Here is a 27,049-nt window from a genome sequence, read left to right as displayed (position 1 = left end):
TTCTCTTGGAAGCTTTTCCAGAAATATTCCCATCCTTTTACATATCCCTTCTTCCCTCAATTCTTCCCTTCATTCTTTCAGACAAATGAAAATAAGTCATGGGGCACCTGAGTGGCTCAGTGGGTTAAGCCTCTGCCTTCGGCTCAGGTCATGATCTCGGGGTCCTGGGATCAGGTCCTGCATCGGGCTCTCTGCTTGGCAGGGAGCCTGCTTCCTCCTCCTCTCTCTCTCTCTCTGCCTACCTCTCTGTCTGCTTGGTCTCTCTCTGTCAAATAAATAAATAAAATCTAAAAAAAAAAAGAGAGAAAAAAGAAAATAAGTCATCACGTGTACCTCTTCCCCTTTCTTTTGTATGCCCTTCAATCAAGCCCAACCCTGCCCACCTCCTTCTAATTTTGTCACGCTCTTGGGCAATTTGCCTAACTGTATGGTAACCATAAATGACTGATGTTGCTCATCTTCCCCATTTACCCCTTCTGACTTACAGCTGGACTAGGGTTCCAATGTCACATTGCACTCAAGGGTTTTGAATCACAGCTGTGTGTCTTCCACTGTCTCTAAGTGGAATTATGTAGCATGTGGTTAACCTCCAGTTCCCCTTTGACATAATTTGATTCCATACTAATCATCTCCAGACTAGACCCCCAAACTTGGTCAGCACCTTTTATTAGGCTCATGAAGCCCCTTAAAGTAAATAATAAACTCTCCTGCATCCATCCTTACCTGTAGAAATAGTATCCAAAATACAGCTGACTCTTGAACAACACAGGTTTGAACCACACAGGTCTACTTATGCAGAAAATTTTCAATAAATATAATGGAAAGAGTTTTCGAGATCTGTGGTAATTTGAAAAAAGATAACAAACGGCGTAGCCTAGAAATATCAAAAAAATTAAGTATGTCATGAATGTATAAAATGTATGTAGATTCTAGACTATTTTATTATTTACTACCTCAAATATACATGAATCTATTATAAAAAGTTAAAACATATCAAAATGTATGCACATGTGAATTTACAGACTGTACATGGTGCTATTCGTCTGGAGAAAAATGTAAACAAATGGAAAGATGAAGTATTAAATTATAACTGCATCAAATTACTGGAGTACTGTCATAATTTCATGGCCACCTCCTGTTGCTATCACATTTTCAAACATTGTATCTGCTTAAAAAGTCACGTGATGCAAATTATCTCCATGAAGAGCTTGTCTCTCCAGCAATCGCATATCACTGTAAAAACTGATCTCACTCTTCCCACATATTTTTCGTGTTAGTATAGCAGGTTTACCTTGAATCACATCCTTAGATCTATATGACATGCCACTAGTGATGCTACAAGTGCTCTCAAGAAGCAGAGAAAAGTTGTGACGTTACAAGAAAAAGTTGAATCCCCTGATATGTCTACAAATTGAGGATTGAGGTCTGTACCTGCAGTGGCCCACGCTTTCAAGGTAAATGAATCCGGTGTAAGGATCATTGTAAAAAGAAAGAAAGAAAAAAAAAGAACAGAAAATTCATGAAGCTATGCAGCAGATACAACCAGCAGGTTGCGAAAACTTTGCACTCTTGGCAAAATACCTTTTCCTCTCATACTGAAAATGCAGCCTTTCTGTGGGTGTAGGATTGCTAAAAGAAAGGCATACCTGTGGACTCTAATATGATTCGAGAGAAAGTTAAGTCATTATATGACAACTTAAAGCAAAAGCAAGGTGAAAGATCTCAAGCTGGAGAATTTAATGCCAGCCAAGGATGGTCTGATAATTTCAGAAAGAGGAGAGGTTTGGCTTAAAAAAGTTCAAAACCAAAAAAAAGTTCAAGATAAGAGGAGAAGCAGTTTCTGCTGGCCAAGAGGCAACAGATGAGATCCCAGATGCCAATAAGAAAATCACTGAGGGGGCACCTGGGTGGCTCAGTGAGTTAAAGCCTCTGCCTTCGACTCAGGTCATGATCTCAGGGTCCTGGGATCGAGCCCCACATCGGGTTCTCTGCTCAGCAGGGAGCCTTCTTCCTCCTCTCTCTCTGCCTGCCTCTCTGCCTACTTGTGATCTCTGTCAAATAAACAAATAAAATCTTATTTTATTTTATTTTTTTAAATTTTATTTATTTTAAAAAATATTTTATTTATTTATTTGACAGAGAGAAATCACAAGTAGATGGAGAGGCAGGCAGAGAGAGAGAGAGAGAAAGGGAAGCAGGCTCCCTGCTGAGCAGAGAGCCCGATGTGGGACTTGATCCCAGGACCCCGAGATCATGACCTGAGCCGAAGGCAGTGGCTTAACCCACTGAGCCACCCAGGCGCCCCCAAATAAAATCTTAAAAAAAAAAAAAAAAGAAAAGAAAATTACTGAGGACCATGAAAAAATGCCCAATATCATTAATCATCAAGGAAATGTACATTAAAACCACAATGAGTTATCACCTCACACCTGTGGGAATGCCTAGTGTCAAAAAGATGAGAAATAACAAATGTCGGTGAGATATGGAGAAGGAGCCCTGGTACACTGCTGGTGGGAATGCAGACTGGTGCAGCCGCCATAGAAAACAGTATGGAGGGTCCTCAAAAGTTAAAAATAGAGCTACTATATGATCCTATAATTCCACTACTGGGTATTTACCCAAAGAAAATGAAAACGCTAACTCAAAAAGATACAGATATCCTTATGTTTATTGCAGCATTATATACAATAGCCAAGATAATGGAAGTAAGCTAAGTGTTTACTAGATAGATGAGTGGATAAGGAGTTGTGTTATATATATACATATGTATATATATATACAGAGAGAGAAAAAGAGAAATATATATATATATTTCTATATAGAAATAGAAATAACTTGGTCATAAATAGAATATAATAGAAAATAACTATAATATAATAGAAAATAACTTGGTCATAAAAAAGAATGAGATCTTGCCATTTTGACAACATAGGATGGATCTCGAGGGTATTATGCTAAGTGAAATAAGTCAGATAAAGACCAATGCCGTATAATTTCACTGACATATAGAATCTAAAAACCAAAACAAACATTAAAAAAATCAGAAACAGATCCATAAATACAGAGAACAAACTGATGAATGCCAGAGGGGAAGTGTGTGAGGGGATAGGCAAAATGGGTGAAGGGGAGTGGGAGCTACAGGCTTCTGGTTATAGAATGAGTACATCACGGGGATGAAAGGTACCGCATAGGGAATATAACCAATAATGTAATAGCATTGTGTGGGGACAGATGGTAGCTGTACTCTGGTGATCTTAGCATAATGTATGAGTTGTTGAATTACTATGTTACACACTGAAACTAATGTAACATTGTGTGTCAACTATAATTCAATTTAAAAAAAGCATTGAAGAGAAAAGATATCTACCTGAAAATTTTTTTTTCTTTCTTCTTTTTTTTTTAAGTTTTTTTTTTTTTTTAAGATTTTATTTACTTATTTGACACAGAGAGAGAGAGATCACAAGTAGGCAGAGAGGCAGGCAGAGAGAGGGGGAAGCAGGTTTCCTGCTGAGCAGAGAGCCCAATGCGGGGCTTAATCTCAGGACCCTGAGATCATGACCTGAGCCAAAGGCAGAGGCTTAACCCACTGAGCCACCCAGGCACCTCCTCCTTTTTTTTTTTTTTTTAAGTGAGTTCTACGCCCGGCTTGGGGCTCAAACTTAAACTTACCACCCCAAGATCAAAAGTGCCATGCCTCTCAGGCACCCCTATGGGGAAAAAAAATGCCACAAAGGACATTTATTAGTAAAGAAGAGAAGTGAGCACCAGGATTTAAGGCAGGAAACGGTAGGCTAGCTTTACTGCTTTGTGCAAATGCAAAGCTGGGTTTATGATCAGGCTGCCCTTACTTATAAAGTTGCTAACCAGGAGGACGCCTGGTTGGCTCAGTTAGTTAAGCCGCTGCCTTTGGCTCAGGTCATGATCCCAGGGTCCTGGGATTGAGTCCTGCATTGGGCTCCTGCTCAGCTCCTGCCTGCCTCTCTGCCTACTTGTGTTTGCTCTCTCTCTCTCTCTGACAAATAAATAAAAAAAGTCTTAAAAAAAAAAAGTTGCTAACCGTGGCACCTGGGTGGCTCAGTCATTAAGCGTCTGCCATCCGCCCAGGTTGTGATCTTGGGGTCCTGGGATTGAGCCCCACATCGGGCTCTCTGCTTGGCAGGAAGCCTGCTTCTCCCTCTCCCACTCCCTCTGCTTGTGTTCCCTTTCTCACTGCCTCTCTCTCTGTCAAATAAATAAATAAAATCTTAAAAAAAATAAAATAATAAGGTTGCTAACCCCCCAGCCTTCGAAGGGAAGAGATAAACACCAGCTGTCAGGCTTTTGGTTGTACAATAAGAAAGCCTGGACAATGAGAAACATTTTTCTGGATTTGTTCCATCCATGCTTTGTCCCTGACGTCAGGAGTACCTTTCCAGTAAAGGACTGCCTTTTACAGTTTTTGATATTGGACAAATGCCCCTGGCCACCCAGAACCCCATGAGTTCAAAAGTGAGGGTGTCCAAGGAATCTACTCGTCCCCAAATTTAATGTTTCTAATTCAGCCTGTAGATCAGGGACCAGAAGGACCTTTAAAGCTCATTACACAGGGCGCACTATGGAGAAGACCGGCAATACCCGGGAGGAGAACCCCAACAGAGAGAAAACCACGGAAGTTTGGAAGGGTCATACCACTGAAGATACCATTGTTACAGAAAAAGCCGTGGAAGTCAGCAAGCCCGAAACAATAAATCCCTGCTGGAGAAAACTGGGTCTAGATGTACATGACTTCCAGGTTTACAACAGAGCCAATCAAGGAAGTCATGAAAGAGATCGTGGCTGTTATAAAAAAGGGGGCAGGGGTGGGGTGGGGTGGGACTGGGTGAAGGGTTTCAAGATACGCATCTTGGAGAAACTCAAGAGCTAAGAAACATCACACCAGAGGCATTAACAGAAGATGACCCCATGGAAGCGAGTGATTCCAAACCAGTGCCGGATGATGAGGAAAAAGACGACGAAGGAACTGTGCCAGAAAACAAACTGACATTAGGCAATCTGGCACAAGGGTTCTGGTTATTCAAGGCTGCTTCTGACTTCCGTTAGGACATGGACCCTTCTACGACATGGGCATCGAAACTGAAGCAAATGGTAGAAGAAGGATTGGTACCCTCTAGAAATATTTTTAGAGAAATAAGAAGCAAGAAAGTCAAATAGAAATTATGACGGATTTCCATAAAGTTCCACCACGTGTGCCTCCCTGTCCGCCTCGAATTCCACCTCCCCCACCTCTTGCGTCTCCACCCCCGTGAGAGAGCAAGACCAACCCCTCTTCCTCCTCAGCCTTGGTGAGGAGGGGAGGATAAAGACCTTCAATGACCCACTTCCACTTAATGAATAGTAAGTAATCTTCATGCTGTACAGTTACAAAACTCCTCTGTTGTGTACGTGTGTGAGTATCTTCATGTGAAAACCTAACAACTGTGCAGCAAGAACTGTCTGAGACATTTTGTGTCACCATCATCATCACGGCCTAAGTATTCATTGCCCAGACATCTGCAAGACTCATATGGAAGTAGATAGCCTATCCTTATGGGCATAAAGTGAGTAATTTTCTTTCTTTCTTTTTTTTAGAGAGAGAGAGTGAGACAGTGCACATGAGTTGGGGGGAGAGCAAGGAGGGACAGAGGGAGAAGGAAGAGAGAATCCCAAGCAGACTCTATGCCCAGCATGGAGCCTGGTGCAGGGCTCAGTCTCATGATCCCGACATCACAACCTGAACCAGAATCTAGAGTTGGACGCTTAATAGACTGAGCCACCCAGGTGCTCAATGTGAGTGATATTTAATATAAAATTCATAATGTGGTACTTATCTTACTGTTTTATAACCTTGCTTTCAAAGAATTACATTACCATATAGTATTGCATCTTTCATAATTGGAGAAATTACACATCCGTCTAACATCATAGGCAAGTGGTTTTTAAAAATGTAACCATGTTTCTAATACTGCATTATAAATATGACTGTAATATGGTAGGCCATAAAAATTTTATAACCATTCATTAGTGTACAGGCTAGGCTGCTGTGAAGCAATCCTATTGATTATAGTAGGTAACCATAAAGTAATCATATTGTTGCTTCTTTACTGTCAACACATGAATTGTTATATTTGTAAATGAGAATTATGTTTCACATTATCTTTTCATTTTTGATGTCTAGTGTGAATAATACATATAACGGCTACAGTGTTTATATCTTATAAAGACAATATTGAAATAGCTAATGATAGACATGACAGACAGATGATTCATCTTGCAGTCAGGTGATGTAAACTTACTGGATCCATAAAAACAGTACAGTACTGTAGAAGGATGTTCTCTTCCTTATGCTTTTCTTAATAATTCGCTTTTCTCCAGCTTACTTTGTTGTAAGAATACAGTATATAATACTTACACACTTGATCTTAGCCAAAAGGCCGAGATCTTTACACAAGTGTTTGTTGTGTAAAGATCTTACACAAAGTGTTTGTTGATTGACTTTATGTCTTCTGGTCTATCAGTAAAATTTGTGGGGAGTCAAATTTATAGTGGATGTTCCAACGTATGGGGGTCAGCACCCCATCTTCTATGTTGTTCAAGGGTCAACTGTATATTAACTTACACCTACCAGTCTAGAGTCTACAACTTCCTTTGTTTGGAATTAAGATAATCTGGCATCTTAGCAACTGGCCAAGTGAACACCGCTTTTAATATTTTGTCATTGATTCTTTCTGCTTTTAACACCCTAAAAGCTACCACAAAATATTTTAAGTCACAAAAACTATTTCTGAACTACCAGATATAAAATGTCATATGATCACTATAAACTTGATGTTACCATTGATACTTCTCTATTATGGGATATAAATTTTAGGAAATCATTAACGATTTTATAAGTCATTTATGTTTAAACACCAGAAATGCTTTTTACTCTTTTGTTCAGGCAAGGAATACAACAGGGAAAAACCTAACAGGTTTTAGCTTCTATACTGACAGACTTAGATAAAATCACCCTGAGAAATGCTTTTAAAAGACAGAAGCTTATAAAATTGGAAGTCATTATGCTCCCAAATATGCTTTATTTTACTGAGTTAAAAGGAAACTGGTTTCAAAAAAAGCCAGGTATTCAAAAACGTAATCTCTTTTACCCTCACTGTTCTTGCTCTAGCAGTTTGCTCTGCCTTTTCTATCTCCTGATACATTACTCTGTATAATTGTTTTCATCTAGTTGGCAACATTCCCTTTGTACATATGAATACCAATGTTTCTGTTTACATATTTCATTTTTCTGAAATATACCATGATGTGTCATACTGGCTCAAACACAGATGTAAAATTGTTGATAATCGTGGCCACTTATTTTTCCTATTGCAGAAATATGTTTTCAAGTAATTTTTGGAGAACTGTGAGCTCCACACCTACATTATGGCTTTTCACTAAAACTCTCTTAAAATTGAATAAATTTCATTCATGAATTCCTCATCCAAATTGAGGCCTAAGTTTTTTCCCTCAAGCTTACTCTCTGTTAGGTCAGGGTCATACCACTGTTGATTTGTGATTTACTTAGAAGTTAAACTAAAACTCTGAAAATAAGTTTACGCTTTTTTTTTTCTTTTTTACTCTTTTAACTGAACTCGTTTATTAACAGGTGCTAACATACAAGTTTCTTTTCTTTTCTTTTTATTATGCCTGTACTTTTTAATCATCGTCATGAAATAAGAACAACTGGAAACCACCTGGCTTATCTTGGGAAAGCTAGCGCTTGGGTGCTGTGACAGATGTCCACTGACTGTAAAGCAGCAGGTTTCAAATCCCCTGGGGTCTTAGCAGGGGTGCAGTTAGGACAAATGAGGGCTGGGCTTGGTTCCTGGTTTTCCAACTCTCCCTTCTCCAGCCTCTCTTCGACGTGCTCTAGGAGCTCCCATCTCTAGTTTTTAGCTGATTTGTATATGTTACCCTTGCGTTTGTTTTGCTTGCTTGCTTTCTCTTTTTTCTGTCACCTCTGCCTTTCTTTTTCTAGGAGGTATGGAATGTGCAGCCCTTCCTTTCTGCATGATTCTGTCCCAATGCCATTAGGTGGGCCGGAGCAAGGCAGGGGTCTATGCAGAGGAGCAGCTGGTATAGGGTGTCAGAGACTAGAGGAGAGTGTGCAGAGCGGGTGTGAAGGTTGGGGGAGGATAGATAGCCTGGTGCAAGGAGTTAGAGCAAGATGTCTATGTCGGGGGAGCAGGTTGGCATGCTGGTTGGAGCCTGAGCAGGGTGAGGAGAGAGGGTATCCTTCCATGGGGGTAGCTTGGTGCACAGTTCTATATCTCAAGAATGATGAAAAGGGCAGTCACACGGGCGGAAGCCTGGAGGCCTGGTGTCAAAGCTCAAGTAGGATGAAGAGGGAGCTTAGCCATGTGAATGAGGGGAGTCAGAGACCAAGCAGGGTAAAAATGTCTGTGTAGGTGTTTCAGAGCTGGGGCGGGGGGGGAGTCCACTGGTGAGGACTGGAACCCAAGTGTGGAGGGTATCGAGAAGTGAGGTCCAGAATGAGGTTTCAGAGAATGAAGAGGGTGAAGATGTTCACAGGGGATATGAGTGGGGTTGGCCCAGCATGGGGTCTTGGAGCCTAAGTGAGATAAGGGAAGCACCCATGATGGAACAGCCTGGTATGAAGCATCAGAACCCCAGTGGGGTTAGAGGTATCCATCCATGTGAGAGAGAGAGAGGTAAGTGGTGATGAGAGGTTACAAACAGGGAGACTGATCGAATAATTTAAATATACTAAAGTGAATGTGACCTAGTCTTTCACCATCAGGGAAAAGAAAAACCCTATAGTGTTACAGTCAGAAACACCAATATGAAGTCATGGATTTCAATGCAGAGACAGATAGTAATCTAGATCTAAATGTGTATATGTCCACATGTATATACGCATGCTCTCCAGATTTGTCTCCTAAAAGAGCTTGAGAGTGGTACTCCCTCCAAAGCAACAAGCACACTGAGTGCCCAGAACTTGACTTTTTCTTTTTAAGATTTTTTTTTTTTTAATTTGACAGAGAGATCACAAGCAGGCAGAGAGGGGAAAGCAGGGTCCTCAACAAGCAGAGAGCCCCATGCAGGGCTCGATCCCAGGACCCTGAGATCATGACCTGAGCCAAAGGCAGAGGCTTAACCCACTGAGCCACCCTGGTGCCCCCAGAACTTGACTTTTAAGTACTCTCCACTATAATATAAGAGCTCCTAGGGAAATGGCCAACTCCTGGGCTGGGGCAGGGGAAAGTCAGGATGAGTCTAGAACATCCTACTGTAGCAAAATGTAAAGAACTCGAATAACAGTTTGTCAATAGGCCACAGAAACCAGCTTGGCACTGGCCAAATTAGGGACAATATGAACTTCAAAATAAACTATGATAATAAAGGGTAGTAAAGTATGGTCCCTGGGCTGACAGCAGCAGCAACACTGGAAACTTTTCAGAAATGCAAATTTTTGGGGTCTCAATCCAGACCCACAGAAACTCTGGAGATGGGGCCTAGCAGTTTGTGTTTTAATAAGCCCTCCAAGACATTCTCATACACTCGTTTGAAAACCACTGAACTAGGAAACCATGAGTCCATTAAAGAAATGAATAAGATGAAGATTTGTTGAGGAATGTAACTTCTACATGGTCTCCAAAGTACTTCACAAAACACTTATTATAGGGACGTCTGGGTGGCTCAATTGGCTAAGCCGCTGCCTTCGGCTCAGGTCATGATCCCGGGGTCCTGGGATTGAGTCCTGCATCGGGCTCCTTGCTCAGCAGGGAGCCTGCTTCTCTCGCTGTCCTCTGCCTGCCTCTCTGCATGCTTGTGTGTACTCTCTCTCTCTCTCTCTGGCAAATAAATAAAAAAAAGTCTTTAAAAAAACAAAAAAACAAAAAACCACACACTTATTATATTTTTATTTTTTTTTTATTTTTTTTTTTTTTTATTTTTTTTATTTTTTTTTTTTAAATTTTTTATTTTTTATAAACATATATTTTTTATATACATATATTTTTATCCCCAGGTCTGTGAATCACCAGGTTTACACACTTCACAGCACTCACCAAATCACATACCCTCCCCAATGTCCATAATCCCACCCCCTTCTCCCCAACCCCCTCCCCCCGGCAACCCTCAGTTTGTTTTGTGAGATTAAGAGTCACTTATGGTTTGTCTCCCTCCCAATCCCATCTTGTTTCATTTATTCTTCTACCCACTTAAGCCTCCCTGTTGCATCACCACTTCCTCATATCAGGGAGATCATATGATAGTTGTCTTTCTCTGCTTGACTTATTTCGCTAAGCATGATACGCTCTAGTTCCATCCATGTTGTTGCAAATGGCAAGATTTCATTTCTTTTGATGGCTGCATAGTATTCCATTGTGTATATATACCACATCTTCTTGATCCATTCATCTGTTGATGGACATCTAGGTTCTTTCCATAGTTTGGCTATTGTGGACATTGCTGCTATAAACATTCGGGTGCATGTGTCCCTTTGGATCACTACATTTGTATCTTTAGGGTAAATACCCAATAGTGCAATTGCTGGGTCATAGGGCAGTTCTATTTTCAACATTTTGAGGAACCTCCATGCTGTTTTCCAGAGTGGCTGCACCAGCTTGCATTCCCACCAACAGTGTAGGAGGGTTCCCCTTTCTCCGCATCCTCGCCAGCATCTGTCATTTCCTGACTTGTTGATTTTAGCCATTCTGACTGGTGTGAGGTGATATCTCATTGTGGTTTTGATTTGTATTTCCCTGATGCCGAGTGATATGGAGCACTTTTTCATGTGTCTGTTGGCCATCTGGATGTCTTCTTTGCAGAAATGTCTGTTCATGTCTTCTGCCCATTTCTTGATTGGATTATTTGTTCTTTGGGTGTTGAGTTTGCTAAGTTCTTTATAGATTCTGGACACTAGTCCTTTATCTGATATGTCGTTTGCAAATATCTTCTCCCATTCTGTCAGTTGTCTTTTGATTTTGTTAACTGTTTCCTTTGCTGTGCAAAAGCTTTTGATCTTGATGAAATCCCAGTAGTTCATTTTTTCCCTTGCTTCCCTTGCCTTTTGCGTTGTTCCTAGGAAGATGTTGCTGCGGCAGAGGTCGAAGAGGTTGCTGCCCGTGTTCTCCTCAAGGATTTTGATGGACTCCTTTCGTACATTGAGGTCCTTCATCCATTTTGAGTCTATTTTTCACACACTTATTATAAAAAGAGTAACCCTACAATGCAAAAGTCTAGGCTACACCACTTAATGGGTTGATCTAAGTGAACATAATGGAATGGGACAAAACCGAAGTGAGCACCGCCTGATATGACAAGAAACATAACTTCGGTGATATTCCTGCTACACAGAGGCATAACTTAAAAATGAGAAAATGTCAGACAAACCCTTGCTGGGGGTCATTCTACAAAATCACTGCTGCAGCATATTTAAAAAAAATAACAAGGTCTACAACTGTAGTGATCGGAAGAGGCACGCGCACCCGAATGTTCAGAGCAGCAATGTCCACAACAGCCAAACTATGGAAAGAACCTAGATGTCCATCAACAGATGAATGGATAAAGAAGATGTGGTATATATACACAATGGAATACTATGCAGCCATCGAAACCCCCTGAAATCTTGCCATTTGCAAGACGTGGATGGAACTAGAGGGTATTATGCTAAGTGAAATAAGTCAATCAGAGAAAGACAACTACGTGATCTCTCTGATACGAGGTATCTGAGAGGTAGGGAGGGGATTCGTGGGGGGCAGGGAGGGAAAAAATGAAACAAGATGGTACTGGGGAGGGAGACAAATCACAAGAGATGCTTAATCTCAGGAAACAAATTGAGGGTTGCTTGTGGGTAAGGGGATAGGAATAGGGTGGCTAGGTTATGGACACTGGGGAGGGTATGTTCTATGGGGAGTGCTGTGAAATGTGTAAGCTTGGTGATTCACAGACCTGCACCCCTGAAGCAAATAATACATCGTATGTTAATAAAATTTAAATAATAATTAAATTAAATTTTAAAACTATTAAAAATTATCAAAAGATTTGAATATCTATTTTTGAATGAATGGCCAATAAACAACATTAAAAGACCGAAAAATATCAAGGTCATGAAAATCACGAGAATCATGAGTTGGAACAGCAACTCATTCTTTTCAACAGTAGCAGACACATTAAAAGTGCTCAATAAATGTTTATAAAGTAAAAGCTTTGCCTTAAGCAGCTCTGGAATTTTGGTTTCTTCAAGTCATTAAAGCGTTCCTATAAAATATATAAAAAATTGAAACTTTACAATTTCATCCTATTACTTTTGTAGTAGTTTATCTTAAGTCAGAATAGCTTATCCTGAGGCATTCTTTTTCACACTCACTGAACTACAAAGTAAGATTATCTTTAGGCAGCTCCAAATAACAATAAACTATGTTGTCAGTATACAGAATAATGTGTTTTCTGTCGGCCTGCAGTACACCCATAAGTAGTTTTACCCTACTGACTGGAAAAAGAAAAGGCTGATGTGAACACATTCCTTTTTCACTTGCCTGAAAATTTGCTAATGAATGGATCTAATTCACTAGGAGGTAGTTTCCAACTCTAATTTTGGAGTTAATACTAAAACTATTTTCTGTGTATCAATAACCAAGAGTTCTCATCAGATTCAGAGTTGGAAGAGGACAGGAGTAAGTCGTCATGATCTTGACAATGGCAATGACACCAAAAGCACAACTGACAAAAGAAAAAAACTGACAAATTGGACTTCATTGAAGTTAAACTTTTGTGCTTCAAATAATACCATCAAGAAAGTGAGAAGACATTTCACAGACTGGGAGAAAACATTTGCAAATCCTGCATTGGTTAGGGACTTCTACTCAGATTACACAAGTAACACTCCTACAACTCAATGAAAAAAACAACCTAGAGCAAAGGATTATAACTAACACTGCTCCTAAAAAGATACGCAAATGGCCAATCAGCACACAAAAAGATCCTTAACATCATTAGCCATTAGGAAAATGCAAATGAAAAGCAGAGATACTTGTCACATGCTATAATCAGAGACAGTAGGTGTTGTGGAAGATGGGGAGAAATCAGAGCCCTCCTATATTGCTGATAGGAAAGTAAAATGGTGTGGACTTGGGAAAAGTTTGGCAATTTCTCAAAAAGTTTAATACAGAGGAACAACATAACCCAGCAGCTCCACTTCGAGGTATATACCCCAAATGAAGGAAAACATGTCTACACAAAAGCTTTAACACAGATGTTCACAGCAACATTATTCATAATAGCCCCAAAGTGGAAACAGGCCAAATGTCAACTGAAGAATAAAATATTACAATATTTGGCAATAAAAAGAAGTACTCTTGCTTGATACTACACAAATGATACTTAACATACTAAGTGAAAGAAACCAGTCACTGAAGACCACATAATACACGATTTCATTTGTGAAGTGTCCACATAAGGCACATCCACAGAGGTAGGAAGTGGGTTAGTGGCTGCTTAGGGTTAGGGGAATTGGGGAATGAAAGGGGAGAGCCTGTTGACAGTCCACTTCTTTTTGCAGTGTTGAAAATGTTCTGGAAATAGTGGCATGGTTTTAGCGAATATACCCAAAACCACTGAATTTTATACCTTGAATTGAATTGTGTGGTATGTGAATTATATCTCAGAGTTGCTAAAAATAAAGAATAGTAAAGCATGTATTTCCTCTAAAGATTAAGATGACAGCAGTATGCAAATTCAGAGTCTGAGTGGTACTTACTGCTTTTTTCTCTTGATAAACTAGTTGATAATACCATCAAAGCTTTACTGTAGTCATTTTAACTGGTATGAATAATAAATAATGGTCTGGATAAAGACAACATAGTGTTAACAATATTATCAACCAACTTCCTCTACTTTTCATTTCTTGATAGAACAATAGGGATCTCATGTCAAGCAATGGCACCAGCGGCAGTCTGTGCTTGCCCAGACATTGGCAGTGGAGGCAGAGAGAAATACTGTTGGTTTTATGGCTTAAAATTCTGCTTCCTAGTGGCAAAATTTCCTAGGAGAATGCTTTTGTAAAATAATATTTCTCTTAGTGTAGATGCCAAGTACAAAGTAATTCTTTTTAAAGATTTATTTTAGAGCAAGGGGGGGTAGGGACAGAGGGAGAAAATCTTCAAGCAGACTCCCTAAAACGAAGAGTTGGAGGCTTAACCCACTGGGCTACCCAGGAGCCCTGAATACAAAGTAACTTTTAAAAATTTATTTTGATATTTAAGAGAATGCCATTGATAATAACCTTTACAGAAATATACCTTAAAAATTTTAGATTACCCAACACCAAATCTATGGAGCCTGACATTATAGTTAATAAATGAATTATCTCAAATAACTTAGTTTTTTAAAAAAGCCTTACAATTACTTCAATAAATATAATTTCATATATTTTAATCCTAGACTTCACTATGAAATTTTATCTTGTAAAATGTATAGCAATCTAATACATGTGAATAGGTACATAATTGCTACTTCAAAGCTACAACCTATATTTGAGAACAAAATTGGTATATCTGAGAGAAAACAGTGTGGCTAAAGTCCTGGGACCTTTCAAGAATTACTAGGTATACAACTGAATGCTACCCATTTTTAAAAGTTTCAGCATACAGGTAATAAAGATATATAAACAAATGACTTTAAATTAACTATGGAATTTTATACATTGACCCAAAGGTATGAAATTCCTGTATTAAGGTGTATTCAACTTAATATTTTCTCTTGGTATCTACAGAATCTTGCTTCCTTCATATTTAATAGTTACCAATTTGGTTAATGTACTGCAGGTCCAGTATAATCCACTCAAGAGGAATGGCCTGAAGAATAGGCACCAAAATCATTTCAGGTTTACATATAACTAAGATTTAGAAAAGCTTTAAAAATACAGAACACATTCTGAAAGAAAACACATCTTGGCTTCTATCTGCATGTAAATTCCATGAAGAGGAAGGAAATTTTGTTTACTGCTCTGCCCCTTAGTGCTTAGAACAACACCTCACACCTACTGAAAGAAGCAAAATATGCATTATACTTCCATTACCTTAAAAAGGGGGGGAAAATCTTCAAGTCACAATATGCACAGTTAAGTCGTAAAATATTTTTTATTGTAAAAACAGAGTCAACAGAAGTTGACGATGCAAATGTCATCACAGAACATTTCCCCTTGGTTCCTGAATTTGCTAGGTTCTGATGGACCAGAATATCTCCATTAGCACTTCTCCGGTTTCAGGGTCATTTTGAGATATGTTGTTTAATTATATGTATATATTGCTTAGAAACAAAAGTCCATCTGATATTAAACAAAAAAAACTGCTGGGTCTTTGTTTCACATTTCCTACAGGGAGATCTATAGATCTCAGATACCTTCACAATTTAATGGTCAAGTTAGTGCCTTAACCAAACCCCCAAATTCTCCACCACATTATTAATTCAAACTCATGACATCTGCAACATAGCCAGATTTAAATATTTAAAACAAAAGTTTGGAATTTAAAACAAACGTTAGGCTGATTTTTTCATATTTGAAAGACTGTAGTTATTTGCAGCATACAAATGGAGAGAATAGTGCAAAATGCATCAAGTTTTATATGATAAATATACTTTCAACCTAAATGGCTGCCTCAAAAGCAAAGAGTGAAAAATTACCAATTCTCAAAAGCAATCCAGACTGACTCAATAAAGTTCACAATTTAGAGAGATCAATTGCTACTCTATTCTATATTTGCAAAAGGATTTCAGAAACAGATTAAACACACAATTGTTTTACAAAAATAGAAATATTGCTTGGGACTTTACAAAACTTTATAAAATATAACACTATATTTGCAAATTCAAGATAATTTCACACTGAAATAGACAATACTTCCACCGATATAAAGTCTAGTCAAACTTAACTGGTCTGTCCTGACCATTCTTGCACATTATTTCTGAAGTCTTCAGCCTAAGTAGATCTGTGCTCTACCATGGGATTTTTTTTTAAGAGATTGTTTAATTTCAAAGGTTTTATAAGATTTTTCATTCTAGAAATAATATTAAAGCAGATGAACTCATAACTACAAATGTTTTACTAAAAGTAGAAACTAATGCAATGTGACAATTCTGTATTTGATAAATTTCAAACCAAATTTTTAAGAATGAAAACCTACCTACTGATTTAAAATATATGTCTGACAATTATAATTTGGTACCTATAAAACGTAAAAATATAATCACAACTATTTTATGGAAAAATATTTATTCTTAAAGAATGAAGAAGCTCTAAATTTAGTTATTTGTAGCTGGATGGAAGATGAAAATTTTATCATTTTATCACCTCAAAGAGCACCAGTGTATTTTCAAGATGAACTAAAAGAAGGTGGGGGCTTATTTCACGTAACAGTGCTATTATAATAAGGCACCACTTGGTATATGAAATAGCCAAACAAAGTATTGTCAAATCACGCTTTTTGTTACTGGTGTCTTAACCATTAGATAAGATGGTTAGGAAAAAGCTAATAATATTAGCTAACCATATTGTTCTCCTTTTCCCATCATTTTTTGCTTTTAGTTTTTCCATATAACAGAACACATAGTAAACAACAATGTAGTACATGATCTGTTAAATATCTTTTCCCAACCTTTCAACAAAACAATCTAAAATGAAACAAGCGTAAGAAACCAAAAATTTATCTGATATACTTTGCAATAATCTATCCCTGTAGAAGAGTGGGGAGTTGGGTGGCGATGGGGTGAGAACACAATGACGGGACCTATTTTCTAAAGGATATATTGAGGCACATAGGTTAAAAGTTTCTCAGGCAAATTCACGGCTAGAGCAAAACTGAGAGAAAGCTCAGAATTTTATATATCCCCAGAGCTGATTTCTCAGGTAGTCACACCCAATTAAATATTTCAAAATATGTCCTTAGTCACTACTATCGTCATCGTCATCATCATCAGATACATCATTTAAAGGAGACTTCAATGACTGACTGTATGAGTCCGATCTAGTAGGCTGGCACGTGGCCATGTCCCCGGTAGAAAGCAGGTCATAGCAGAAGTCACAAATCCGTACAGGCTTCGAGGACTGGCTTGGAAGAAGAAATCTCTTTTCAGAGCAGGGCCCACAGACAACAAAACCACATTTGCGGCAATGGTGACGACGATTAACAGGTGTGAATTTTGCTTTCTGGCAACGCATACACACAGTGGCCTCAGAGTCAGGAACCCAGACAGCAGCATGTTCATTACTGGGTGTCTTCCCACTTTTGGAGAGTAAATCAGTAACACATTTATTTATGTGATTCATCCACTCTGATTTCTCAGTGGCAGTGGCAGCATAAACTGCAAATGATTTAGTTGGTGTCTTGATAAGCCATCCATTCCTCAAGTCTCCCTCATCTTTGATGGAATCAATAGTGACATTTTCCAGGGGAATAATATGTTGTTTGTTATATTTTTTCTTCTGGATGACAATATTGCCATATACAAGAATATCATTAAATAAGAAAAACTGCCTTGCTTTGGGTTTCTTTCTGCACAACTTAGTCAATACTCCTTCTCCAATAAGAACCCTTCCAGGTATAGTTAAGGGCTGACCAGCTGCTCCAAAACAGTTTTCTACTATATTTATACGTCGAGTATTTGCTTCACTGTTTGCCAAGCGATCCACCATCTTTTGCTTGTAGCCTTTAAAAAAAGAGAGAGAAATTAGCACACAGAATGATAAATTCATATGTTTGCATATATAAAAATTATATAACCTAACCTATATAACCTAAACTATATAACTTAAATTTGCTCTAATAAATCCTTACTTTTACTCAAAGGCAAAATGCTCTAAAACTGTTTCCCTCCAAGATAAACACCAAGCATATCAAAAGGGTTAACATCTACTTTCTATAATCATCAAAAATACTTATTAACCATCTTCACATTGCACTATACTCATTAAGTAGGTCTTTATAAAAGTATAAACTTCTTACAGGCAATAAAGGAATAAACAACTGGACAATAAATATAAGTCATCTCTGCAAAATAATAATCTCAGTTCCATGAAATTTAATCTCAGAAGGATTCTAAAAAAGGGTGAAATTCTGTAAAACCCGAAGAAATTAATGATTTTTCTGGTAAGCTAGTCCCATTGAGCTAAAGCCTTACTTAATCCTCTCACCTGGATTACCAGAACTATTTCAGAACATGTCTCCTTGCTTTTGGTCTTCCTCCCTAAATCAGGCAGTGATTTCTCAAATGCAAATCTTGCCATGTCATTATTCCAAAGAACCCCCCTTCATCAACAAAATGCAGAATTTTTAGCATGGTATACAAGGCTGTTTATTATCTGGTTCTTTTTTTATTTGTTTTTAAAGATTTTACTTATTTATTTGACAGAGAGAGAGAACGAGAGAGAATAAATGAGAGAGGGAGAGTGAGCGAGACAGAGCCAAACCCACAAGTTGGGGGGATAGCAGAGGGAGAAGCAGCAGGCTCCCAGCTGAACTGATCGTAGGACATGGGGATCATGACAGGAGCTGAAGGCAACGCTTAACCTATGGAACCACCCAGGCTTGTTTACCACACTTCCCAGACCTGTCATTAGTCACTCTCCAGCTTAAACTTGATGTTCTAAGAAAACTCCACTACTTATAGTCCCACCTCATCCATGCCCACCTTCTCTCATGCTGTTGTACCCTTTACTACTTAAACTTCAGGATTCGGTTTAGTTTATCATATTGAAGCCAGAAGTCTCCCTTAAACTCTTTTAGACCAAATACCTTCCTCCATGCTCTTTACATTCCAAGCACCTTCTGGCTTCATTCTTACCAAAGGACTGAAATCTGTCTTCTTTAAAGGCTGCAATGGAACCTAAAAGAGACCATATATCTATCTTTGGAACTGGCAACCTCCGGCACAGCAAAGGTGATCAAAAATGCTGACAAGAACATTTTGGCATTGTACAAAAAGCTCATATTAGTCTACTTTTCACTTGATCTTAGACAAAAGGCGGAGGAGTGATCATATTAATCTACTCTTAAATGATCATAGATTTAATCTCTAGATCCAATAATGTCTTCACTCAAGTCCATGAGTTGTGACCTATTTCAAATCTACTAACCTAATGCTACCACAACCAAGTCATATTAAGGAGAAGAGGAGCATTTAAAGTCTAACAGCTGTATCTAAATTCCAGTATTCAGGGACGCCTGGGTGGCTCAGTTGGTTGGACGACTGCCTTCGGCTCAGGTCATGATCCTGGAGTCCCGGGATTGAGTCCCGCATTGGACTCCCAGCTCCATGGGGAGTCTGCTTCTCCCTCTGACCTTCTCCTCATTCATGCTCTCTCTCACTGTCTCTCTCTCAAGTAAATAAATAAAATCTTAAAAAAAATAATAAATTCCAGTATTCAGCTCATAAAGTGATGATCTGTACCCCTTCTTGGCCTCCATTATAAAGGTCCTAATTATTCCTGAATTTGTCTCCTCTAATCTTGGGTCCTCATAAAGCCCTCTTGCTCTCCACAAGAACAGGCTCTGTCCCAAAAGTTGTTCCCAAGAAATTATATGATAATGCGTGATTCCAAACTGTGATGACTTCCTTTCCAATAACAGCAAATATCCCAGCCACTTAAAGGTTTACTGTCCTATGCACAGTGCATCACAGAAGAGGAAATAAAAATAGCTCATAAACACGAAAAGAGAGATTGAGCCTCTTTCTATGTTTATGCATAATTAAAGAAATGATAATACAACATTAGTGTAATTTTTTCACTTATCAGGTCAACGAAAATTTAAAAAATTTCCTAAGATGCAGTACTTCCGAAGATATAGGGAAACAGTCACCCTCATATATTATAAAATATGTGTATTCACTGACCTAGGGATTTTATCAAAAGTAATTCCAGTTGAATGTATAAAGATAAGTGCAAGGATATCCAACATAGCACTGGTTCGTAACATACACACAAAACTGGAAAAGCTCCAAATGTCCACCAAGAGGAACTGGTTGAACAATTTATGACACACCTATAACAATATGCTAGACATCTGTCAATAAGGAGACAGATCTAAACACAGCGATATGGGAAAATGTTCAAGATATTTAGGTGGGGAAAGAGCTGAACACCATAATCTCATTTGTTTCACATATACACTAATACACACACATACAAATAAATAAATAAATAAATATATATATACATATATATACACACACAAATCTAAGATGCTACAGATTTTAAGACACATCTTCATTTTATGTGCCACTGAAAATAAAAAATGCTGCCAATTACATCATGGCATACCCCTGATTATATGACGTCCCAATTTCAGAGACATAAAATAGAGTAAAACATGTTCATCTTTAGACTCAATGAAATATGGTATAAACACATAATCATATATAGTTGTAAATATGTAAGCACACACAGAAAATAAGAGAACTATGTAACACAATATCATCAATTGTTACTTATCTCAAAGAAGTACAATTATGGATAATTTTTCATACTTTATACTATCTTAAAACATTCAACAAGTATTTATTTTGCTAGGCACAGATCTAAGTGAAAGAGAAAAAAATACACAATACAGGAAAGGTCCCTGCTCCTTAAGGCTTACATCCTAGTTGGTGAGAAGTAAAACAGAAAACAAAATTGAGAACCAGCTTACAAATCAATGTTATGATTAAAGTGGTTTTTTTAAAAAAAACAAATGGGAAGCTATTCAGACTGGATAGTCAGGGAAGGCCTTTCTAAAGTGGTATTACTTCAGCTGATAAGAAGAACTAGACAGGCATGAAGTGTGGAGACAAAGAAGTACATTTCAAGCAAAAGGAGTAACTGTGGAGGTGCTAAGGCAGAAAGAGGTTTTAGAGAACTGAAAGTACTTTTTTTTTTTTTTTTTAAAGATTTTTTATTTATTTATTTGACAGAGAGAGATCACAAGTAGACAGAGGCAGGCAGAGAGAGGCGAGGAGGAAGCAGGCTCCCTGCTGAGCAGAGAGCCCGATGCGGGACTCGATCCCAGGACCCTGAGATCATGACCTGAGCCGAAGGCAGCGGCCCAATCCACTGAGCCACCCAGGCGCCCCCTGAAAGTACTTATTTATTCCCATCTAAATCAACTGCAGATTCTATTGCTTTGGACATACAGTTATTAAGCAGCTCATACCCGACGCAAACAGCTTCCTATGATTGCTACTACTGGAGTCAATACCATCTAAATTTGTGCAGTACTTTTCACATTTTTTTATTAAAGATTTTTATTTACTTATTTGACAGAGAGAGCTATCACAAGTAGGCAGAGAGGCACGCAGAGAGAGAGGAGGAAGCAGGTTCCCTGCTGAACTCTCAGAGAGCCCAACTAGGGTTCACACAATCCCAGAACCCTAAGATCATAACCTGAGCCGAAGGCAGAGGCTTAACCCACTGAGCCACCCAGGCGCCCCATTTTTCACATTTATTATCTTTTGACTTAACTGTCTCAAATTCCTATAAAGTAATTAGAGAAGTTTTTACATTTTTCCAAAGCAGCATCTAATAACAGCATCTAATAAAATTAGCTGAAACATAAGCTGAAGGAGAAACTGAGACACAGAGAGATTCAATAATATTCCAGGCAAAACAGCCTGGAAGTAATTCTACTCACTGGGAGTCAAACAACCAACTGAGCACTCTGAATGCAATACAGTATATTCTATTCACGGCAACCTTAAATAGATATGCACTATTAGCTCCATTTTACAGATGAGTAAACAGATAAAAGAAGTACTCTGCCTAAGGCTGTTACAGAACTGAGGCTCCAATCTGATTCCTCAGTGCTGTTCCCAATATATTATGGTACACTAATTTTTCCCTACGACTCTACTAACTCTACAAGAACTGAGAAAGCTATTGCTAACCTTTGGAACTTCACTGCACAACTTACAAAGAAGAAAATATTAACTTGAGCAAATAACCTGAAATGACAGGTCATCATGATTTATTTAGCTAGTATCTTGAACGTTTCATTCTTTGAATTTTGCAATGTATTAAAGCCTGAATCTCTTTTCATAAATCTTGTGCCATTTAAGAATGATACAACAAAAGAAAAGCTTAGACATAATTGGTATTTGTCTAGAACAAAACAGCTTTCAAAGTTTGACAGTGACCCACATAAAAAGTACATTTCATACTATAAGGTTGTTAAGTACATACTCATGTAATTCTTTCAACTATAAGTATAATGTATCATTATACATTATAATGTATCATTCATTTATTTTAATGATAGTCACAGCCCACTTGATTGATTTCACTAATGGACTGTGACCTCTACTGGAAAAACAATGAGAAGAACTGAAGACCTTTCCATTATCCCTGTCGGTCCTAAAATATTTTCTGTATGTGTCTGACAGGAAGAAGGAAGGACTGAGCTAAAAAACCTCAGAAATACACAAGTGCCTTACACACACACACACACACACACACACACACACACACACAGTTGGGCATCCAGCAGGATCAGCACAGAAAGGAACAGGAGAACAGGGGAAGTTAGTGAAAGGGAAATCAAAGTACCCCTTTAACTGGATTACTGCTAGATACCGCAAAGTAAGATTCTTTGGTGAACTGGGTTAGGGTATTACCCTTTAGCTCAGGGACTCAACAGGGCCTCAGCCTTTCCTCAAAGCTCAAATCCAAATCTACCACCAGCACACGGAGGTGCCCCAGGCAGTAAGAACTCTTAAAGACTTTTGTGAGAATATTACAAGCATCACTCAGCCTAGCCAAGGAGTGAGTTCTTTGGATAACTTACTCATTGAAGGGCACAGCAAGAGGAAGCAGAAGACAACAATAAGACAAGGACCAATTAAATTTGTCTACTTCTCTTAGGAATACCAGTGACTACAGAAGAGCGAGGAAGAAAGCTTCTGCATCTCTTAGCAGAGATGACTTCTTTAGGATGGTTTCCAAGAAGTAAAATTACTGGGTCAAAAGACATGAATGTTTAAGGCTCCTGCTACCTTTTACAAAATTTCCATTCTGAAAGGTGACACCAATTTACCAAGCAGCACAATGATTGTACCCAATCCATCTCATCTCACATATTTTTCTTTAAAAAGTAACTAGTAAACAAGATAGATTTCAAAAATGGTATCTTTTATTCATTTACTTCATTTATCCAACATTTCCTTAATGCTTTTTAGGATGGCATTCACATTTTTTTCCCTCTTAGAGCACAGAGTCTACTGAAGGAGAAAGACAGTAGGTAAGTACACAACTAGGTGATTCTCAAACATGAAGTGCAATGAAGGAAATCAGCAGGGTGTCAAGATACAGGCAAAAACTCCTTTACTGAGTAGTTCAAAAAGGCTGCAGTGTTGTTACACACGGAGTCTTAAAGGATGGGGAGTTAGCCATACAAAGGAACTAATACTGCGGACAAAGGTCCTAAGACAGCAAAGAACAATACAATACTTTTAGTTTAATTAAATTTTTTATTTCATAGCTATCTAGTGAAGGCAACCACTTTCTAATGTGTTACCACCTATATTTCTAAGCTCGTGTATATATAGGGGTTATCAATATGTATGAGTGTTTTACACATGCAGGCTAAAATTTTTATTTCTTTGCTTTTCATAGTATATTAAGCTATAATTCTATGAATGTGATGTAGGGACAGCTTTATCTCTGAGGTAGTTAAACTTACCAGTATAGTCCTTTGTGATTTTTCTTTTACGACTCCTAAGCTCTCCTGATCCAGATATCAGACACACCCACAGGTTTCCTCTGCTATCTCAAAGTAGAGCATTCCTAGGTAACCTTTTGTAAGCCAAAAAGGCTTAAAAGCAAAAAAACCAATTAACATTAATTTACATGAAAAAAATTTTGAGTGTTCCCAGACTGAAAAACCCCCTACTTTAGGCTTTTCTGATTCTTTAGGACACATCCTGTTAACAGGTAAACAGAAATAAATGAAGATAAAAACACAGATGTTTTATCAAAGACACAATTCAAAGCTGTGGCGGCTTCGGGCATGCTGAGCTCCAGGAAAGGAGCTTGGTGATGTCACTCCAGCTGCTCAGGCTTTGTACTGCCTCTATAAAGGCAAAACACTATTTTCTTTCTTTCTATATATACATATACATATATATATATATATGTATGTATATATTTTAAAATATATATATTTAAGTAATCTCTACACCCAATGTGGGGTTCGAACTCAACCCCAAGATCAAGAGTCGCATGCTCTACTGACTGATCCAGCCAGGTGCCCCAGACAGACACTATCTTCACTTATGTCACCTTTTTTCATAAAAGTAAAATGTTCTTTGGGTTTCTTTCAATTAGTGAAAACAGGTACTAATGTAGGTCTTTCATAAAAGTGAGTTGTTCAAACTCACTTTTCAAAAAGTGGGGTATACATTTTTTGTCTATTAGGATATGAACTTTACATTTAATTCTTTAATCCACCTGAAATTTCTTGAGAGAGGTTAAAAATTTTTTTCTTTTTGAATATTTGCATTCTAAAAGAGCTAATCCACTATTTCATAACCACCAAATACTGCGTGACCTCAGGTTTCCCCCCTTGTAAATGGGAATAATAATAATAGCAACAGCTATGTCAGGAAGAGGATTAAATGATAATGCATATAAAATGTTCAGCAAGTAGTAATGAAAGGACAGCACTTATTAATGGCATTAATAATCTAATCTACACGTTTACAACACCGTTTTATATTCAACTTTTATATATTTTATATATTCTGCTTCTGGGCTATTCAGTCAAATCTATTAACTGATTTTCTATTTTTTTTTTTTTTTTTTAAGATTTATTTATTTATTTGACACACAGAGAGAGAACACAAGCAGGCAGAGTGGCAGGCAGAGGGAGAGACAGAAGCAGGCTCCCTCCCGAGCAAGGAGCCCCATTCGGGACTTGATCCCAGGACCCTGGGATCATGACCTGAGCCAAAGGCAGGCACTTAACTGAGCCACCCAGGTATCCCGGGTTTTCTAATATTTTTTTAAAAATTATTTTATGTGAATCAGCTTTTTTTTTTTAAAGATTTATTTATTTATTTGACAGAGAGAGATCACAAGTAGGCAGAGAGGCAGGCAGAGAGAGAGAGAGAGAGAGGAAAGCAGGCTCCCTACTGAGCAGAGAGCCTGATCTGGGGCTTGATCGCAGGAGTCTGGGATCATGACTTGAGCTGAAGGCAGAAGTTCCAACCCACCAAGCCAACCAGGCGCCCCTGGTTTTCTAATTCTTATCTGAGTACCATGCATCTTGTAGGACTAGTCTAGGCTGTCCCCATTACTTAACCTTTTAAAAAAGTCTTACTTAAGCTCTGTTTATTTGTCCAGATGAAGTCTACTTAGAACAGGGATTCTCAACCTTAGTTGTACATTGGAATCACGGAGTGCTTTAACTTCCAGTATACCAGAAAAAACAGTCCTCCCAATTTACTGAGACCAAAATTTTTATTTTTAAGATTTTTAGCCATTTTATGACTAATTTATGGAAGTAATTAAAGGAATAGTTAAAGATGATTTTAAGAATGATCTTTATAAAAAATTAAACATAGCAAACTTCTTATTTCACATCTGTTATTGAAGGTACATATATCCAAAAACCAGCATCCTTTCAATGCTTATAAGCTATCATGCATGAATCTGTAATATATTCATTTCCATGTTTAATGACTCTGAGTTTGAGAAAACTCATCTAGAATATCATCTGAACACAGTCTGAGATTTCATTTATAATGATTCACCAGCATTATTAGTTTAAGTGTTGCTGTTTCTTTATACTCACCTTCTTACGGGTCTGGCACTTCTGAAATGTCTACCTTTCCTGATTTTTTTTCTTTGCAGTTAAAGATGAAAAATGCAGAATAAAAAAAATCTAAATTCTCAACTATGTTAAATGAAGGCTTAAAATAAACAGAAAAAGGATGACTACCTCCAAACTGTATTTGTATCTTTTTGAAAGATGATGTGTATTTTGGGCAATGCCATAATAAAACTGAAAGATGGTGTAATAGTGATGATTTATTTCATCCCTGTATCATCCTTCTAGGCAATTACATTAGTCTTCCACTTTTTTTCTTTTTGGTTAAATAATTCTTAGGACATTGAAATAGTGAACTGCTTCAAAATATAGAAAAGCAAGGTCATTAAGAACCTGTATTATAGATTTATGTATGTCCTATGAAGCCGGATATAACTGCAAGCTAGAATGAATTTTATTCTATTCTTAGTAAGTAATTTCCCTTTTTGTTTTGCAGATCTCTAAGAAATGGTAAAAGTTACAAAATATCAATTACTACAATTTTAACTGCTTAAAATAGAAACTCAAAAACCAAAAATGGAAGCCAATCTAATTACAAACATAAACGGTTATAGAAATACTGATCCCTAGGTCCCTCCCCCCAAATAAAATATTCTGATTTTATTGGTCTGGGGTATGGAAGGTATGGCTGGAAACTGGAATACTTTATTTATTTTTAAAAAAATTTTAATTTTTAACAGATTTATTTTAGAAAGAGAGAGAGAGAAAGAAAACATCAGTGGGGGAAGGGGCAGAGGGAAGAGACAGAGTGGGTATTTGATCTCAGATCTCAGGACTCTGAGATCAAGACCTGAGCCAAAACCAAGAATTGGATGCTTAACCGACTGAGCCACCCAGGTCCCCTGGACAGTGGAATATTTTAAAGCTCCCCAAGTAATTCTAATATACAATTAAGGTTTAGATCCATTTTTCAGTTACAATAAATTAAAGAAAAAAATCCACTAAAATTTTTATGGAATTCATACTACACCCATATATTAGTTTAGAATAAGTTAACACTCCAACATCTTCTTGAGTTTTTATTGCTCCTCGTCAAGATTGATGATTATCTCTTCCCAAGGTTTCAAATCTTCTTTTGTGGCCCAATAATTTTGAAGGTTTCTTCTCACAAGATTATTACACATTTCTTTTTTCTTTTTCTTCTTCTTCTTTTTTTTTCTTTTTAGGGAGGGGCCAGG

The 27,049-nt window shown here is 37.9% G+C and overlaps 1 protein-coding gene across 3 annotated transcripts in view; it reads right to left on the bottom strand.

Annotated features, from left to right (window-relative positions):
• Nucleotides 1-15,139: 15,139 nt before the first annotated feature.
• Nucleotides 15,140-27,049, bottom strand: part of PLEKHF2 (pleckstrin homology and FYVE domain containing 2) — a 75,609-nt gene continuing 63,699 nt past the window's right edge. For 2 of the 3 annotated variants that reach the window (XM_059165983.1, XM_059165984.1), the window contains exon 2: nt 15,140-17,724. In XM_059165983.1, coding sequence (XP_059021966.1) covers nt 16,961-17,724 — 764 coding nt within the window. In that variant the 3' untranslated portion in view covers nt 15,140-16,960. Of the gene's footprint in view, nt 17,725-23,723; nt 23,856-27,049 lie in introns of all 3 variants that reach the window. The other variant, XM_059165986.1, reaches the window with a different exon arrangement.

The sequence above is a fragment of the Mustela lutreola genome, chromosome 3 (assembly GCF_030435805.1).
Source record: "Mustela lutreola isolate mMusLut2 chromosome 3, mMusLut2.pri, whole genome shotgun sequence".
Taxonomy (NCBI): domain Eukaryota; kingdom Metazoa; phylum Chordata; class Mammalia; order Carnivora; family Mustelidae; genus Mustela; species Mustela lutreola.
The sequence above is the reverse complement of the archived record's forward strand: the minus strand, read 5'-3'. Positions and strand labels throughout refer to the sequence as shown.